General features: G+C 34.0%; 2 protein-coding genes across 14 annotated transcripts in view; both read left to right on the top strand.

The window, feature by feature from the left end:
- The window catches only part of LOC126700082 (chaperone protein dnaJ 1, mitochondrial), a 52,923-nt gene that overhangs the window by 20,819 nt on the left and 11,934 nt on the right, over positions 1–20,170 (top strand). The window lies entirely within an intron of this gene.
- On the top strand, positions 5,257–9,490 carry LOC126700083 (L10-interacting MYB domain-containing protein-like). The gene is made up of 3 exons (XM_050398069.1): positions 5,257–5,967; positions 8,439–8,789; positions 8,881–9,490. Exons 2-3 carry the CDS (start codon positions 8,439–8,441, stop codon positions 9,445–9,447), a joined length of 918 nt encoding a protein of 305 aa, XP_050254026.1. The 5' UTR covers positions 5,257–5,967; the 3' UTR covers positions 9,448–9,490.

The raw sequence follows: 20,170 nt of genomic DNA, 5'->3' as shown, positions 1-20,170 counted from the left end.
TGTATATGTGTGTGAAACTCCCTTTTAAAGATTTGAACTCCAATCTTTACCCCCCATAAGCACTTATATTTGTGGAGTGACCATCACACTAAGAATATGCGGTGGTCCACGGTCTAAGTTATTTGTTGAGTTGTGCATAAAACTATGTAAATATACTGTGTAATACATGTCCCTTCAAATAACTTAATCTAAATGTATATGTGTGTGAAGCTCATTTTTAAAAATTTGAACCCCAATCTTTGCCCCCCACAAGCAATTATATTTGTAGAATAATCATCGCACTAAGAATATGCGCTAGTCCACGGTCTAAGTTATTTGTTGAGTTGTGCATAAAACTGTGTAAATATACTGTGTAATACATGTCCCTTCAAATAACTTAATCTAAATGTATATGTGTGTGAAACTTCCTTTTAAAGATTTGAACCCCAATCTTTGCCCTCCACAAGCACTTATATTTATGGAGTGACCATCGTATTAAGAATATGCAGTGGTCCACGGTCTAAGTTATTTGTTGAGTTGTGCATAAAACTGTGTAAATATACTGTGTAATACACATCCCTTCAAATAGACAGTATACAGGCCAACTTGTTACATACTTCCAATGCAAATGCCAGCATTCAATTACAAGCGATTGTTATAGTTACAGGTCCTTCCTCTATAAGTATGTCGTTTTGAATTCACCGGCATGTCATGGTATGAAATTAAAATTGTACTATTTTATAACGCATATAAGCCACAGAAATAATTTCTGCCACCAATTAGCATCTTACAAAATATCATTAATGGCCTTGTATGAAACATTTTTGGTTCCTTCGTGCCATTATCATTAGGGGTGCATACCGGTCCCACTATTCAATAAGTTTTGGAAATACATGAAAATAAACTGCAAGAGAACCTTTGACAGGGGAAAGCTTCTGCTTAGTACTATAGTAAACTGGACGAATATGAGGCCGACACGATACTTGGTCATCATCGGTCGAGTCTACATTGGAGTACTGGATGCAAGCAAAGCAAAAGCTACTTAATTAAGGTTACGACTTCTCAAATACTAACAAAATATTGAATGGTTGTCCATTTTTATTTTTTTTAAAAAGTTTTTATAATTATTGAAAGTAAAATGCTGTTGTTTTCATTGTTATTATTATTATTAGGATTTGAACCAATGGCATAACTTTACAAATTGAGTTAACTTGAACTCAATTCTATAAAAATAAAATAAAATGAATATGTTAATTTGAACTCAGGCATTCATGCTCAATTTATGACCAGAGAACTCATAACAAGTAGAGCATTCACAACAGCATCACAGCCCCCGCTACACTTTTAAGTGAAATTTGGTCATATTTGTTACTTTCACTAATTTACTATTAACAGATGGACAAAACTTAGGCATAGTATTTTAGGTGTTGTTCCTTAATTTCCAATTTTAAGATTCAACTGTGTGGCTATTTAACTAAAAAATACACTTTCATTTCATGAAAAAAAAAATTTGCATGACAGAATCTTAAGAGGTGAACTTAAGGAATAGTACCTAAGTATTGTACCTAAGTTTTGCCATTAATAGATAACTATATCGGTCTCAATACTCTATCCCTAACTCATTTAAATATTATTTTTTTCTCTTACCAAAAATCAATCTAAATCCAAATCAACCACCATACCCACCTCACAAATCAAACCAAATATCAACACAAACCCACAAAAAAAAAAAAAAAAAAAAAAAAAAAAAAAATTTAAACACCCAAATTTGCCACCGCAAAAACCAAACCAAGCTAGTCTATTTTATTGAATCATTGAATCGGATCGAGAATCGTAAGATTCTACTTTTATTGAAAAAAAAAAAAAAAAAAGAGTATAGACAATGTATATCAAATAATCATTTAAAAAATATTTGATCATAGTTGCACTCAATTCTCTTTGTCCACTTTTTGATTGTCAAAGTTCAAGATTATCCACAATCTTTAAAAGTTTAGCAAAGTCATCGAATGCAAGGGTAATACCCCAATATATAGCACCACCTTTGGCCTATATATATGTGTGTATATATATATATATATATATATAAATATTTGATCATAGTTGCACTCAATTCTCTTTGTCCACTTTTTGATTGTCAAAGTTCAAGATTATCCACAATCTTTAAAAGTTCAGCAAAGTCATCGAATGCAAGGGTAATACCCCAAAATATAGCACCACCTTTGGACTATATATATATATGTGCATAAGATAATAAGAATTGTATACATGGAAGAGTCCAGTGTGATTGTCGTCCTTCGCACAACGAAGCTACCATTTTGTTATCTCTAAACTAACACATAGTGCTTTCCTCATTTTACAATTGTGTCAAGCTCAAGCAACCCCAAGAGTGGTAAAGAAATTCTATACTCTATATGGGAAAATTTGAATGTTTATGTTTATATAGTTTTTGACTCTAAAAACAATGTTTATAAAGTTTTTATTTTAAATATTGTATTTAAAAATTGGTTCTTCATTTTTACCTTTTTTTTTTTAAAAAAAAAAAAATCTAGAAAAGCTTACAAAAGAGTTGATTAAAACATACAGTGGTTAATTGGCATTTTAGTTGCCAACTTGGCTAGGTAGCTAACATTACTAATTACAACCCTTGGGACATGCATAAAGTGATAGACTAAGTCAGAGTCGACTAAGTTAGACCAATCTTCCAACAAAACTCTCTTCTGCCAGTTGGGTGTACATTTTCTGTTGGATACAAAAACTGATCTCCTACTATCACTGAGAAACAAAAGGAAGTTGTATCCCAAGTCTCTAGCCTTGATGGCAGCTTCAAGTACAGCTTCTTGGATTGTGATTGAATCTTAACCCTTTAATATTTTTAAAATGGTATATGAAAAGTGAACATGATTGTTAGAATTAATTAAGCATCTAATGATAAAAGACAACAGCAAAACATTTAAATATTGAAAAATAAAATGCCATTAAGCACAAACCTAAATAATAATAAAATTATACTTATATAATTTTTATATATGTATATGTATATGTATATATATATATATATATATAAGCTAACTTTGTCAATAATTGAGATTTAAATAAAAATAATTACCTTATTTTGTATTTTTGATAGCTAAAAAATTAAGTAGATTATTCAGATGTGGTGGTTACTACGTAATCCATCAAGTACAATTCATAGCAAATTCCCATACACTCCTAAAGAAGTATGAAAAATAATCTAAATTTTTCATTCTTTCATAACACGGAGTTGTACAATACTATAAATGTCCATTTCAAAAAATATTTATTATTAATTTTTTGAAATTTTTTTATGGAAATTAAAAAAAAAAAATCATAATTACATTGTTCTGGGCACTTAACAACAATCACAACAAAAATTAATAGGAGGAATAAACGATTGAAATCAAAACAAGAGGATTAAATTGACTGCAATTAAAGTCGTTGAATTCATTTCAATTTTAGCCTAAATTAAATGGGTAATTTGTAATTTAGCTTATAAAATTATTATGTTTATGTTTACAAACTTTTTTATTTAAATGTTGTATTTTAAAAAAAATTGTTCTTAATTTTCTCATTCACAATCAAAATGCTAAACAAAAATTTTCACATTATTTGAACCCATGAACTTCCTATTGTCGTTTTCCATGTATAAAACTGTGAACTAACAAACTTTTTTTCAAACTACAAGCGCATAAAACTACTGAAAGATAATTATGCTTGGATTAAGCATGAGATTTGGCATTTCTTCTTATTATGTTATAATTTCATGCTTTGTGTAATATCCCCTGTTGAAATGATCAATGGATGATTTGCTAAACAAAAATTTTCTCCTTATTTAAACTTAGATTATATGCTGGACTAGGATTGATGAAAAATAAAGGCCAACTACTAAATAGTAATGAGATCAAAATGGTTGATATAAGAGCTGGCATATGAGGATGCAAGTATGTATGGATGGATATGAGTTGTTGTTTTCTGATTAAAATCAACCTTTAAATACCCAAATTTGCCACCGCAAAAACCAAACCAAGCTAGTCTCTAATATGAAAGTTGGTGGCAGTACGATAGAAAACTCAAATCTCCGATATGCGACCTCCAAGCTTGGCAATTTGTGACAGTGACAAGCACCACTAGATTGTGACTAATTCCACCACCACCACCACCAAGATGGAGCCTGAACTTTGGATTTGGGGAAGCTAGCATACAATGGGGAGCCAAAAAAATTTCACAAAGGACTAAATTAAATTTAAAAAATTCTCTAAAAAAAAATTTCATGATAAAATTCTTAATTAACATGAAATTCCCATATTGTGTTAATCAATATCACACATCTGAAATGTAATGTAAAAGGAGTTACATCAAGTGATTGAACATGGTAGGAAGTTCATTATGCCATTTCCTATCCTGTCTATGGAATTACATAGTGCAAATATTGCCTAAGAGCTTTATTGATAGATCTAGACTTTGAGGCCCAATAAATGGATTGGAATGCTTCCTTATCGTAACCTACTTCTTCAAAAATGTGATCCAGTGGAGAGAGCCACAGGGAGGTGGACATGGACAAGAAGCGTTTGAGGATGTATTGTTGGACCCCTTTAGTGTAACATCTGTCACTCCATACGATGTGCCAAATTCCAACCCACAACGCATGCCTGCTATTTGTTGCTCTTCATCACTACTTGCTCTCCCTCTAAAGAAAATCTATCATGTTTTCGTATGTATCTACATTCTCACATAGGATGGGTCAATCTCCTACTACATTCGGCTACAAGTAGGGCACCTTTTGCATCTCACAACACGTTCAAATTCCAAACAATCGATTTCATTTGGGAAGGGCCCAAATGAAATTTAGTAAGAGTGGATTAATTTGTTTGGTAGTTTTTTTTTTTTTTTTTTTTTTTTGGGGTTCTGGTAAGTATGTTTACATACATTTAAAAAAAATCTTATTAGCATTATAAAACAAGGATTTTTTAGTAAAAAAAAAATAAAACAAGGATTTTATAAAGCACATGCCTAAAGATGTAAATTGAGTACTTCTTTTGGAGCAAAGTTTCTTTGGCTAGGAAGCAGATTAATTTCTTAATTTCCAGATCAAGGACTTGGGGTTTCTCTAAGAAAATTAATTCCATGCAAATTAGTGAAAGTGTTTGCAATAATACATGATGGTTGGAAATTGAATACAAAAATTAGGGACATAAGCTTGTGCAAAGGGCAAAGTGGGTTAATCACTAGTAACTAGTAAGCCATTAAGATAATTAGCCCGTTTGGTTCCACTTTTTCAGCCCAAAACGGGCGTTTTCAAAAAAGCTAAGCCCGTTTCTGCGTTTGGTAAGTTCAAAACGCAACTTTTTTATAAAAGTTGCGTTTTGAACTTTTAGAAAAAACTGAAGACAAAACGCGCAACGAAAATGGACCATCAGCGGTCCATAAATCAAAACGCACTATGCGCGTTTTGTTATATTACCGTTGCAATCATTGAAAAACCGAAATACCCACACGTTTGACGCCCCTCATCTCTCATCTCTGCTCTCCCTTCGCATTTGACGCCTCCATCTCTTCTCTCTGCCTTGCTCTGCCTTCGTAAGTCTCTCTACTCTCTGTCTTTTTTCTTTGTCTTCCTTTTCTTCTTCCGCTTCGTCTTCCTCTTCTTCTTCTTTCTTTCTTTCTTTCTGGTTCTTCCTCTCCGTAAGTCTTTCTGTAGTTTTGGATTGTGGTTTGTTTTATGGGTAATGATTTTTCTGTGTGTTCTTTGGGTTGATTTGTCATGGGTATGGGTTGTTTTGATTTGGACCGAACCGGGGTTGATTCTCATGGGTCTGATTTGGGTTTTTTTGGTTTTGATTTCTCTGTTCTTTGGTTGATTTCTCATGGATCTGGGTTTGATTTCTCTGTTCTTTGGTTGATTTCTCACTTTTGGTGTGTGGGTTTTGATTTCTCAGGTACCAGAAACACTGATCTGCTACCAAAAACCAGGTACCAACACTGATCTGATTTTTTTTTTTTTTTACCGAGTGTGGGAAAAAAAATTTCGGATCTTGCTATGAATGGGTATTGTTCCTTTACTTGTTTTGTTATTTGTTTTTGCTGATTGGAATATATAATGAAGTGTTAGTTTGATGAATATATAATGGGTATTGTTTTCGGATCTTGCTGATTGGAATATATACATGTTCTCATGAAGTGTTTTTGTTTATTTGTTTTGTTATAACAAAATTTCGGATCTTGCTATGAATGTGTATTAACTTGGAGATATTGTTATGCTTCACAGACTGGTTGTAACATTTTGTACTCTTCGAAGAACTTATATATTTCAGTTGTGTTAGCTTGTGTTTTGGTTTGTAACATTTAATGTCTAGATCAATGATACAATTTATTTTTTATTCGCCTCTCCCTGTAATGGACGTTTAGATTTCACTTTTCTGTGTTTTCCTTTACTGATGTCAAAGCAGTTCAAGCAAGTATTAGCAAAGGTTATATGATTAAATTATTTTAATTCCCCAGGATACTTAATTTGACCCTTAAAATTTTGAGTTGCTTTTATTTTGGCCTTGTACGTTTCAAAATTTTATTTTGGCATTTTATGTTTGATTCCATTTTCATATTAGTTCTACTGTCTATTTCCATTAGTAATTTGATCATCCATAATATGTTTTTCTACCTACAATTAAATTCTTGCATTCCACAACATTTAGAGATAGTATTCCATGAAATAGTTAAATCTTCAGGGTGTCTGTTGGTTAGATTAGTGAAAATGGATAGCATGACCAATATCAATGGTCTCTAGTGTCACTGTGCTGTGTAAATTGTCACGTAGAGGTGGAGTGGTTCATTCGCCCATCAAATGTAATTATCCAAGGTGTATCGCTTTCCGTAATCATTTATTCTTAGGGTGAGTTATAGTGAGAATTGTGGGGCCTGGGTTAGGTTCAGTAATGTAGGTGAGTTCTGTAAGTGCCTTTTATTTTAAGCATGTATATGTCAAAATCAATTTTTTTCCTGATTGATTATGAAACTATTTGTCCTTTTCCTAATCCAAAATGTAGATTTTAAGAAAAATCTTCTTTTGTTAGAATCAATGCAAGTTATTTTGAAGCTGCCAATGCATCCTCAGTCGTAATTAGAGAAATCAAATGCTATGTTCTGGCTTATACTAAAATTTTACAATCTTGTAATCATTGGTTATTACAGGCTCAATTTTCCATTTCTTGAGCTATGTTAAGTTTAACATGTCATTAAATTCAACTGCTTTCCTCTCATAGAATTGCACATAAGACAACTTATGCTATGTAATTTGGCATTTGAGTATGTTAGTTTCTCATCCCAATATTGGAGGTTATGAGATTGATGGAAGTGAAAGAGGTAAAGATGTCCTAATTTTCCCTAGTAGCCATAGGATTTAGGATGCTGCAAGGATTTTCTCTAAAACTGCTCAAATTCATTATGCATTTAACTTTAGTGACAACCTTCATTCTTCACAACATGCATGTATATTTGAGGTTGCATTTATTGGTTGATAGAGATGTTTGCAACGTTTCTGTTTACATAAATTATAGAACATAGACTTCTCTGTATTGAACTTCTCTCTTAGTTTGCAAAAATAACATATACATAACATAACATGGTCACTGTACTTTGCTGATTTAACAATGCATGCATATGTGACTGTACTTTGGTCACTGCATGAACTTGAAGTTCTTAATGTGAGAAGCATGTATGATAGCTTTTGAAACTTTCTCAGCCACTTAAGTACTTGTTCTTAAACAAATTCAAGTTTTCCAAAAGTGCAAGTGCCTAGGAAGGTGGTCACTGTGTGCTCGTTTATGCTTATGTATTGATGTCAACATATAGCCTGGAAAATAGAGAAAGTGTCAAAGACAAGGATTTTTTATTTTTTATTTTTTATTTTTTTTGAGGTGTGTGTGTGGGGTGGGAGGGGGTGGTGCGTGGTGACGATGGGAGTAGGAGGGGATTAAAAAGTTTTTTGTTAAACTAATGCATTTTTCTCTCTCTGAAATTATGGGATATACATATTTTGAGATAAAAAGTAAGGAGGCCTTGAAATATAAAATTAATTATTAATTTCTGAAAAAAAAAAAAAAAAAAAAAAAACAGCTGTGAAGTTTCAGAGTTTTCATCTATAGTTTTAATGAATTCATTTGACCTTATCATCTGAGCAAGACTTAAGTCCCTTTGATTTAGTTCTGTCCCTCTCTATCATACATGTATATGCTTTCTCATACCTTCTATTACCCTGATTGTGATATGTTTGATGTTCATGACCTCTGTAATATGTATATATGCATGACTAACTCTCCTTAGAAAGAGCCTAACTCTGCTTTATAATTCTGTTTGGACCTGCTAGTCCTTGTACCTATTTGTTTTGATCTTAATAAAAAATTTATAGTTTTGCTAATATGCTTCAACCTCATTGGTTAACTTTATAGATGGGTAAAAACACAACTTCCAACCCCGAGGCAAAAAAGGCTAGAGCATTATGGGATAATAATTCAAGCTGGACCACTACTTTTTGTAATCTTTGTGTGGAACAGATTCAACTTGGGAATAGGAATAAAGGTGCTGCCTTTAGTACCCTAGGTTGGACCAATATAGTGACCAAATTTTGTGATGAAACCGGTCAAAATTATGATAGGGAGCAATTAAAAAGTAGGTGGGATGTGTTAAAAGGTGATTGGAGATTGTGGGAAAAATTGAGGATGCATGACACAGGTTTAGGTTGGGATACAGCGAAGGGAACAATTCTTGCTCCTGATGATTGGTGGGACCGAAAGTTGAAGGTGAGTTGAGTATTTTATTAATATGTAGTTAGTTGGAAATAGTTTTTTTATATTGTTGCTATCTGAGTGAAAGCACTTTTACATTTTGTAGGAATTACCCAAAGCTAAAAAATTTCGAGAGAAAGGTCTACAGAATCCAGAACAGCTTGATATAATGTTTAGGGATGTTGCAGCAACTGGAGAAGCTGCATGGACCCCTTCTTCAAATACACTCCCTCCAACAATGCCACAAGAGGGTGCTGGTGATTCGGATGGTAGCTCCGAATTTAAGGATAATCAATGTGACATGAGTTTAGACATTGATAGTTTGCAACAAGGACATACTAGTCAATCACGTAGTTCAGGACTTAAGCGAACTAGTGAATCAATACCCTCACAGAAGAAAAAGAAGAAGATAGGAGGAGTTGCAATGTTGGACAATCGTATTAGTGAATTAATAACTGTATGTCAGAATAAGTCTGAAGGTACTTCTCGAGAGTCACCAAGTTCAGTTGATAATGTCATGGCGATTGTGAGAGCACTTCCTGGAGTGGATAGTAAGTTTGTGGTTCAAGCTTCCTTAGCGTTACTAAAAAAGATACATAGGGATATGTTTCTAACTTTCAAGGAGCCAGAGTTACAGTTGGCGTACCTACAAGAATTGATTTCTTGGAAGTAAAAGAAGTGACCAACCTTATGTGATACTCTATATTAGCTTAGGACTAATATTAGCTTATGACTAATATTAGCTTTATGTTGTGCTTCATGTTGATGGAAATTATTTAGATTTAATTAATATTATTATTATTATTGTTTAGTAAGTATATGAAATAGATGATTTATAATAAGTATGAAATAAACTCACATCCACAAAAAAAAAAAAAAAAAAAAAAAGTTTGAAATATCCCTTATATATACATTGTCCTTTTTGGTCATTTATCCCTCAAAAAGCCACTTTTAACAGTTTTTACCAAACACTCAGCTTTTTCATTATGCACTTTTTAACAGCTTTTACCAAACATTCAGCTTTTTGAAACTCCACTTTTTCATTATGCACTTTTTCAAAAAGCTGAACCAAACTCACCCAATGTTTGTAGCTTCTCTTTAAGTTGGGCCCTTGCCTTTGATGTTCCCTCATTATCCTATAATGGTCTTTAAGAGCATTCCTTAGCACCCCAACTACTAAAAAAAGATCTACATCTGGTGAGCCATAACTTCATTTGCTTTTACTTGTTACTACACTAAACATTAAAAAATTGTTCTTAATTCAATTTTCTTTCTCTTCCATGCATAAAGAAATACTAATAAAGAATTAAAAAAAAAAGAATATTTAAATGAAGTGGTATAAAAATAGGATATGGGATGTAAGCTATATTGTTAAGTGTTATATTAAAATAAATAAATTAGTTTTTTGGTATGCTAAATACTAACTTATTTAGCAAACCGTGCTAAATTTTTAGCAGAATGGATGTGAATACTCTTGCTCCATATTGTTGCTTCCCTAGTAGGAATCCTCATTGATTATTATGTTATAATTTTTTTGGTGTATGTAACATTTTTGAAAATATAAATCAAAGTAGCTTTTTGTCACATATTTAGCATAAAAGTTACCGAAAACTATATCTTTTGATTAAAATAAATAATGCAAATAAGATACTAAAAATTATAAAATACATAAACAGGTAACGTTGAGTCAATTTTGTTGCCACTGCTAGCACCATAATATTTCATTACTTAGTAACGTCTCAATTGAAGCTTGCATGGGTGATTGTAAACTAAAGTACACTTAGAATTGTTTTCATTTTGGCCATTTATGTTTTAAAATTTTATTTTGGTCTTTAGTGGTGATTCTACTTTTCTTGCAGTCCATTTATGTTCATAACATGCTCATCCATAATATGATTTTCTCATTACAATAACGAAATTATTGCATTTCACAACATTTTAGTGGTATTATTTTTTGAAAGAGTTAAACATGAAAGGCACTTATCGACTAATGAAAATGCCAAGTGCCTTATAGTTGTGGGATGCAAAAGTCTATTATAGGATGCAAAAGGCACCCTACTTGTAGCCGAATGAGAATGTACCGAATGAGAATGTAGTAGGAGATGGACCTATCCAATGTGAAAGGGTGGATACATATAATGGAAACATGATAGCTCAATTAGTTAACACTTCCTAATCTTTCCAAGACCTTCATGGTTTAAAAACCCTGTCCCTGTTGTAATTGAATTATCAAAAAGATTACTAACAAAAATAGATCCAATATGAAATCATAATAAAAATGAAAAGCCAGAATAAAAATTTTAAATTGTAAAAAATCAAGGAAATAAAAAAGGATAAAGTTTTTCTCCAAATTAAATGTGAATTTTGAAAAGCTAACCGTTAGATTGCATATTCTTTATATTCTTAATACGTATGTCAAATTTTATTCAAATCAGATATTATTTACTATTTGATTAATAAACATATTTTTTAAGTATAATTTTTTACCACAAAAATTTGAAATTTAAATATGTGATGATATAACTATTTATCTTTGATTTTCTTAAAATTTTGTAAGTATAGAAGATATAATAAGTATATGCAATTTACCGATTAAATTTTCAAAATTGCCATATAAAAAAAATCATAGGAAGAGTTTGAAGGATAGTTTGGAAAAAAAAAAAAAAAAAAAAACCCAAAGTGTAAGGGAACAAATTTTCTTTTGTTTTCAAAAACTGTATACAGATTTAAAAAAAAAAACTAATCTGAATGTATCTGCGAGTGTTATTTTTAGCCACGAGATACTTCTTCTTTCTTTACTTTTTTCTTTTTATTTTTGGTAACTTGGTTGAGCTAAGCAGCTGAGTTCCCTTTGCGTGCTTCTATCCTATGATTTGAACATTGAAGTGAACTAATAAGAATCGTTCTATTATTATCTACGTAGCTCACTCACTCGCTGCTAAGATTTCAAGAGAATCAAACCAGAGACTTCCAGTTCATAGTTGTTAGCTTTTGTCGCTTGGTATGTTCTCTCACTCTCTCTCTCTCTCTCTATACTTGGTACACTGAACTCCGAAGCATGTAAATATGTCATTTGTTAAGAATTGGATGGACCCAATACCCAGAAATCGCTCTTTTTCTTTCATACTTTTGCAATGGATTTCTAATTCGGAATTGCACACTACATGTCTGATGAAAAGGGCGAAAATGGCCAACTGGCCTTAAAAACCAAACTATCTAGTTAGTAGGCGAGACTTAGAAACATATTTCGTTAATAGCATCTCGAGCCTCAAAGGCTCGATTTTGGTCTCAAAATCGAGCCTTTAAGCCTCGATTTTCTTGTGTGATCTGGCCTGCACACGGTGGAATGGTCCAGCTGGAAATCGAGTCTTTTAGACTCGATTTCCACGTGAAAATCGAGTTTCTAAGACTCGATTTCCAGCTGGAAAACGAGTCTCACAAACTCGATTTTTGAGTACAGTTCTCTTGCTTTATTCGTGTCTGATGTCTGGTCATGTCAAGTCCCACAGCTCCAGGAGTCAGCCTTTGCAGTTTGCACATGCTCACTCATTGTAGGTTACATTTAGTTGTCTGGCTTATAGGTACACACATGCTGCTTTTTACTTTTCTCTTTCTCCTGTAGGGTTAGAGGAAGTAAGGTTAGAGCCTGACTGCACTGAGCACTAAGTTCTTATAGGAGCAACATTTATCAAATTTGAAAAAGAGACCCACATCCTTCCTCTCACTCATTTTCATTTCAGCATAAACTTCAACTCACCCCACATCCTCATGTCAGGTAAGGTTTCTCAATCTCTCTAATTGTTAGTTTCATATATAAATATAATATATATATATATATATATATATATATTATTAGGTTTTTTTATGGGTATGTGTATCATGATTAATTTTTTTTGTTTGGTTTGATATTGTTTTTTATATTTTTGATAGAATGATTTGAAGGTTTGTAATGGGGTGAGTTGTGTGTTTAGTTTTTTTTTTTTTTTTTTTTAGTATAATTAATGATTTTTTATTTTTTATTTTATTTTGGAAACAAATGATAATGATTGGGTGTGTTTGTATGTGAATATGCAAATGTGGGGTTTGTAAGAAGTTATATTTGGTAGTGTATATATTTGCTAGGATTTTATACAAAGTAAAAAATATATTTAGGTATATAGGCTTTTATCATGACTAATTTTGCAAGTTAGTGTATATAATTTGCTAGGATTTATACAAAGTAAAAAATATTGTAGATATATATTTGTATTGTTAGGCTTTTATCATGACTATTTTTGCAAGTTAATGTATATATTTGCTAGGATTTTATAACAAGTAAAAAATATTGTAGATATATATTTGTATTGTTAGGCTTTTATCATGACTATTTTTGCAAGTTAATGTATATATTTGCTAGGATTTTATAACAAGTAAAAAATATTGTAGATATATATTTGTATTGCTAGGCTTTTATCATGGCTATTTTTCTTGTTGTTTGGTTTGATATTTTTATTTATATTAGTTAGAGCTGAGTTGAAATTTTGTAATGGGGGTGAGTTTTGTTTTTAGTTTTTTTATTTGATTGAGTACGAAATGATAATGATTGAGTGTGTTTGTATGTGATGTGGGGTGAGTATATGCAATTGTGGGGTGAGAATTTGTGATTTTTGTACTTTGAGTAGATAGAAAAGGTTTTGTAATTGAGGTTAAATGAAAGAAAAAAATATGTCGCTAACATATTATACTTGACTCTTTAATAGGTTCACAACATCTGAAGAATATTGATATAAATGTATACTACGGTGGACCTCTTAACAATCCTGGGGGGATTGAGGGATTTCCATTTACAGGGCCGGGTATCCAATGCTACCCCATGATGATACGTCGTAAGTTGAAGACGTTGATTGATTTGAAGTTGAAAATAATGGACGAATTGAATTTGAACTCTGCTTGGTATGACATCAAGATTATTTATCGTTACCCACAAAAAGTCCTACATGAACGGATAAATTACGGGTATATGGCGATTAAAGAAGACAAACATGTGAAGATGATGTTTAATAGGATCCAGAAAATGCCCCAAGTAAATGCTGCTGAGTTGTACATAAGTTCAGAGCCGCTTGCGGAAGTTGATACTGAGATGGTGCAACAAACAACTACGTCTTTACAATTTACAGCCCTTGATGATGGATGCACTGCAATGGGAGGGTATACAATGGGAGATTATATGCTCCCATCTGAAGATCATGTTGTAAATACTGGTGAAACCCTCCATTGTCAAGAGACACATTTAGAGGAGGATGACGAAGACGAAGACTATGTTGAAGACGAAGACGAAGACGAAGACGAAGATCATGCTACGAATGATGGTGAAAGTATTGATGGTGTGGATGAGTACGAAGAGAGGATTGAACGAGGTGACCTTGAGAACGATGTGGATGACCATGAAGTCGTTCCCCATTTTGAAGAGGAAAATATGGAGTTCCATGATGAAGATGATGCAGACGATGATATTGGCATCCAGCGTGATACAAATACGACCACTGGCTATAGACCTCCTGCCGACTCATTCTACGCAAATACTTGGGAAAATATGTTTGATCCTTCACGTCTATTAGAACCATTTGTTTGTACTTGGCAAGATGGGATGCATTTTTGTAAAGGGTTGACTTTTGCAAATAAATCGGCGGTGAAACGTGCATTGACAATATACGCAGCAAATGATAATAGAAATTTTATAACCCAGAGGTCGAACACCACAAAATTGTGCGTCGCATGCGTTGATGACAACTGCAAGTGGTATGTTGGGGCATTCATGAAGAATAAACTTAATGGTCTGTGGGTGGTCACGTCTTATGTGGGTCCACACACTTGTATACCTTTTGGCCTGCGAAGAGACGGTAGAATGATGGATTCTAATTTTGTTGCATCAGAAATTGTGGAAAAATTGCGACAAAATCACACTGCTCGTATTGATGAGCTCTGGGAGATCATACGTACTAAGTATAATCATGAGCTTTCTTACTATAAAGTATGGAACGCAAAACAAAAGGCAATTGCTAAGATATTTGGGGATTGGGAGGAGTCTTACCAAAGGTTGCGGAAATTGTTGTTGGCATACTTGGATCAGGACTCAGGTACCAAGTACAGCTATCACACCATACCTAGGCCATACGAAGGTATTGCGGTACTTCACTATGTATATTGGGCATTCGCTCCATGCATTGCTGCATTCAAATATTGCAGGCCAGTGATCAGTATTGATGGGACTCATTTGTATGGTAAATACAAAGGGGTGTTGATGATTGCAATGGCAACTGATGCTAACCAAAAGGTTTTGCCTCTCGCCTTTGCTGTTGTAGACAAGGAGTCAGGGCCTAGTTGGGGTTGGTTTTTAGAGTGTGTTATGACTTCCATAGAGCATGTCATACCTAAGGATGGCATTTGCATTATTTCTGACTGACATAAAGGTATCAAATGCGCCATTCGAGAGTGGCCTATAGGTGAGGACGGAAGAGAACAGGTATATCATCGATATTACCTTTGGCATGTTGCTAGCAACTTCAACACAAAATTTAAGGACCCGACTTTAAAGGCATTGGCCTTGAAAGCTGGATATGCAACTCATGAAGCAAAATTCACGTCCATAATGCAAACCATTAAGGAGGCCAAGATTAATTTACTGAGGGGTGTAGACCCTACTGATCGCCACATCCTACGCTATATGCCTTACACATATCTAATGAGTGAGGATGTTGATAAATGGACCCAGTCACAGGATGGTGGAAGACGTTACGGGACAATGACAACCAATATCTCTGAGTGTTTTAATGGGGTACTTAAAGGTGCCCGCGGTTTGCCCATTGCTGCAATGGTTGAGTTCACATGGTCCAAACTTGTTGCATATTTCTACGATCGACATGAAAAAATTCTTTCTGATCTCTCTCAAGGTAAGGTGTGGAGTGATTATGCAATGAAGATCTATAACAAAAATGAGCAGAAAACTACAGGACACACTCTGAGGAATTTTAATCATGAAATTGGTGTATATCAAGTGGTTACCCCGTATAACGATCATAGAGGTGGAGGGGGAAACCACAGTCATGAAGTGCACGTAATTGAGCAAACATGTGGTTGTGGGAAGTGGCAAAACTTGAAGATCCCTTGTTCACATGCAATTAAAGTTCTTAAAGGTCTGCACCTCGATGCGACCAGCTATATTGACCCATGTTACAGTTTGAACAACGCCGTTCAGACATATTCACATCATTTTGTGGTGCCAAAATCAGAGTCATTGTGGAGGGATGTTCGCGGACCACGGTGGGTGCCTAACCCACAGCTGTTGCGGGGCAAAGGTCGTCCTGTGAAGTCAAGATTAAGGAATGAAATGGATGGGATACAACGAGAACGGGGAAGCCGGAGGGAAGATCTGGACTTGAGGGAGATTCAACCAAGGCAACGATGTGGAGTGTGTCATCAAGAGGGGCATAACCGCAGATGCTGTCCCAATTCCCATGGGGCTTCGACAAGTGGTAGTGCTGCAAACTAGGCAAGTGTTGTCACTGTTTTTATATAATATGCTCAGAATGTCATTTAGTTGTTGTTCTTCACATTTGGAAACTAACAATTGTACCTTCGTGGTTGTCAGGCGAGCGGAGACTGGATTTTTGAATGGCATTGTACGTGGGACTTGTGGTTATGTTCGGTATGGACAAGTGCAGCAAATTCTATGGAGACTATGTTGTATCAGTATGGAAATGTTATAGGTGACTATGTAGAGTATGTTGTATCAGTATGGACAAGTGTTAGACGACTATGTAGACTATGTTGTATTGACTTAGTTTGTATTTTGTTTATTGCTAAATATTGTGCTAATTGAACATTTGTTATCCATTGTACTCGTTACATTAATTGCGTTGTGCAGCTTTTGCCTGTAATGCAATGATATGGCATTGGCAATGTAGCTACTACTTTGCCAACTTCAACCACAGCAGTCTTGTTTGAACCGATGATAATGTATTGACTGTTTTTGTGTGCTAAGGGCAACTAAAATGCCCATGAATAGTAACTGTTTGAATCCAATTATTTGCATCTGATGTACTCTCTCCTTGACTGGTGATTATGCTTGTATCTACTTCTTTACCGCTGACCATGTGATGTGTTCTGGATATCTTTTACTATTGTAGGGGACGGGACAAAAGTAATTCTGGTTTTGCACCTACAGGACTGCAAAACAAACGGAAAAAAAAAAAAAAAAAAATACTTCCCAGTGGAAATCGAGTTTTAGAAACTCGATTTCCATTTGGGTGGCATTATCGCAAATAAATGACACTAACCAATTTACAAAAATGCCACATTCAACGGAAATCGAGTTTCTAAAACTCGATTTCCACTGGGAAGTTTGCTCTCACACTTCCCCCTAAAAAATTTTGCTCTCGGGTTGGCAGAAAATTCCCCAGTGGAAATCGAGTTTCTAAAACTCGATTTCCATTGAAGTGGCATTTTTGTAAATTGCTTAGTGTCATTTATTTGCGATAATGCCACACAAATGGAAATCGAGTTTTAGAAACTCGATTTCCACTGGAAAGTTTTTTTTTTTTTTTTTTTTTTTTTTTTCATTTGTTTTGCATTCCTGTAATTGAAGTGGCATTTTTGTAAATATTTTACTGGAAATCGAGTTTTAGAAACTCGATTTCCACTGGGAAGTTTTTTTTTTTTTTTTTTTTTTTCATTTGTTTTGCATTCCTGTAATTGAAGTGGCATTTTTGTAAATATTTTACTGGAAATCGAGTCTTAGAAACTCGATTTCCACTGGGAAGTTTTTTTTTTTTTAATTTGTTTTGCATTCCTGTAATTGAAGTGGCATTTTTGTAAATATTTTACTGGAAATCGAGTTTTAGAAACTCGATTTCCACTGGGAAGTTTTTTTTTCTTTTCATTTGTTTTGCATTCCTGTAGATGTAAACCAGAAACTCGATTCAAAGGGTTGTATTCGGTAATCACCTATCTAGACTAGTTCTAAGAGCATCAAAAACGTGAATGTAGTACATTAAAAACAAAATGTATTGCATTTTGAAATTATTAAATATAACATTATTATAAAATACACCAAGAACATTACTGTCCAACTTTGTAAATGCCCAACATAGAATCTCATAATATAAATCTTGTAATACAAATTTCTATAGAGCAAACCTTTCTAGTAATACAAATCTCATAATATAAACCTTGTCATACAATCTCGCTCCTTGCCACAAGTAGATCATGCAGACCAAGAGGTGCAGTAACGATATATGACACATCAGGGTGTTCTTTTGCAGCTAACGAAGGAATATCCTGTAAAGTGACACAAAGCATTTTTATTTAAAAAAAAAAAAAATCAATCTAGTCACCAATTCTGTACAGTATATCTATAATCAAGGCACCAGAGGAAAGTAAGCCGAGCTACCTAATGCCAGTGTCGTCCAAGGAAGAGAAAAAATGGGCTTACAATCACATGATCTGCACCTTGTTGAATGCAAGAAAAAAATGCATCTCTTATCGATGGTTCTGCCAGCTCCTACCCATATCAAAGATATTTCAATAAATGAGAAGCCGTTTGCGCAGAAATAAAACCATGACAAAAGCAACATAGTATGATGTCCACCCAAAAAGGAAAGAAAACCAAGCAGCAGCGCTACACGCACCAAAAACTAACCTAAATCATCAAGGCAGTACTGATCAACACAAGGTTTGATCCCACCAGCCCCCAAAGCAACCAGATAGAGCCCGAAGAAGAAGACCATGTACTGAGTTGGAGTAGCTGACGGGCATACAGTCCCCATTTGGTCCACTTATCGATTGAATACACCTACCCGACTTCTTATGATACACCTCCATTTTCGTGGACCTCAGAGGTAGGGTCCAAGGAAACTAATGAAAAGGCTGACGAGGTTCTAAAGTTGGATATCTTGGACGATTGGACTCCAGAAAATCATTATCGATGGTCTAAACCTAGAAATGTTTAACACTTAGATTCAGTCCATCGATAGTGATTTTCTGGCGTCCAACAGTCCAAGATATCCAACTTTAGAACCTCGTAGCCTTTTCATCAGTTTCCTTGGACCCTACGTACAGAGCAAAGTTCAAAAATAGATACGGTCCTGATAAACAACATAATCATACAACACATTTTCAAACTCCCCAACTTCATGAGGCTTAGCCCCTCTAAATGTTGTTAAGAAGCAATATGTTTATAAAATAAGTGTAATTGAAATGAGAATGTTAAGATGAATAAATGAAAAAAATAAGACAGAATATGAAATGAGGAAATTCGCTTAAAAATTGGATGGCCTTTATTAATAAAAAGATCGGTGGGAGTCATGTGAAATGGTTTGGTCATATGCCAAGTAGAGCAATTAATGCACCAATAAAAAATAGAGTTTGATTCTAGTCAATGGAACGAAAAAGGTAGAGGAAGTCCTAAACTTTTACTAATAAAATTAGCAAAACAGCACTTGTCAATTAAAGATGTAAAAAAAACTATGATTTCGGATATAATAGAATGAAAGAATACGTTTTGAACTTGATTAATATGTCGAGTTTCCATAACCAAACTCAAATATTTGGAGCTAAGTGTTGGTTCTTATTGCTGTCATCCTCCAATAATATTTGAATAACCCGCATGTGCACTAGCAAACCCACCACAACCACATGTACACAAATTCTATTAATATGATCGTATATTTGAATAACCCTCCAATTAACATGATCATGAGTTCTCCTAACACCAAACCCACCACAACCACATGTACACAAATTCAGCAATTATGTATCCAGGATCACCATCCTCACTCGAGAAATCATATTTAATGGGAGGCGTAAGATTCTTGTCTTGCATGTTCTCTTCATTAGTATTTGATGTTCAAATAAAAAAAAAAACTTGTATACTCCTTATTTTTTTATTTTTCAAACTTCTGTTGTTACATGTTAGCCACATACAGTGTAGTCAAAGGCCATCTAGGCACTCGCCTAGACTCTTGCCTTCTAGGCAACCACCTGAGCACCTTAAACAGACTGTAAGGCATTTGAGGCAAGAGTCTCAATGAAATTCAGCAAAAAGGAAAGAAAAAAAAGAAAAAGAGAGGCAGTTTTGTAATTTGGCAAAAAAGGATAGTTATATACTTCAATTCAAGTTAGTGGCTGTGTCTTTCTCTTGCATTCTTCTTTCTCACCTCTCTTTCTTTCTGCATCAATTTAGAAATAATAGTTGGTTCTCTCCTTTTTTTTTTTTTTTTTTAATTGTATATATGAGATTACTGTAAAGTTTGAAAAATTCAAACCATGCCTAACAAGCATTAGATACATACAATTTATAATATTTATATTTAGAGTTCAGTACCTTGGTTCACTCAGGTGAGCACTTTTTTGTCAACTCA

The sequence above is a fragment of the Quercus robur genome, chromosome 9 (genome assembly GCF_932294415.1).
Source record: "Quercus robur chromosome 9, dhQueRobu3.1, whole genome shotgun sequence".
NCBI classification, from domain to species: Eukaryota; Viridiplantae; Streptophyta; class Magnoliopsida; order Fagales; family Fagaceae; genus Quercus; species Quercus robur.
The sequence above is the reverse complement of the archived record's forward strand: the minus strand, read 5'-3'. Positions and strand labels throughout refer to the sequence as shown.

Excerpts from the sequence above, each read along its gene's own strand:
- LOC126700083 (XM_050398069.1), top strand. The coding sequence starts at position 8,439 with ATGGGTAAAAACACAACTTCCAACCCCGAGGCAAAAAAGGCTAGAGCA. Across the intron at positions 8,790-8,880 it reads GGTGGGACCGAAAGTTGAAG|GAATTACCCAAAGCTAAAAA; the intron begins GTGAGTTGAGTA and ends TACATTTTGTAG.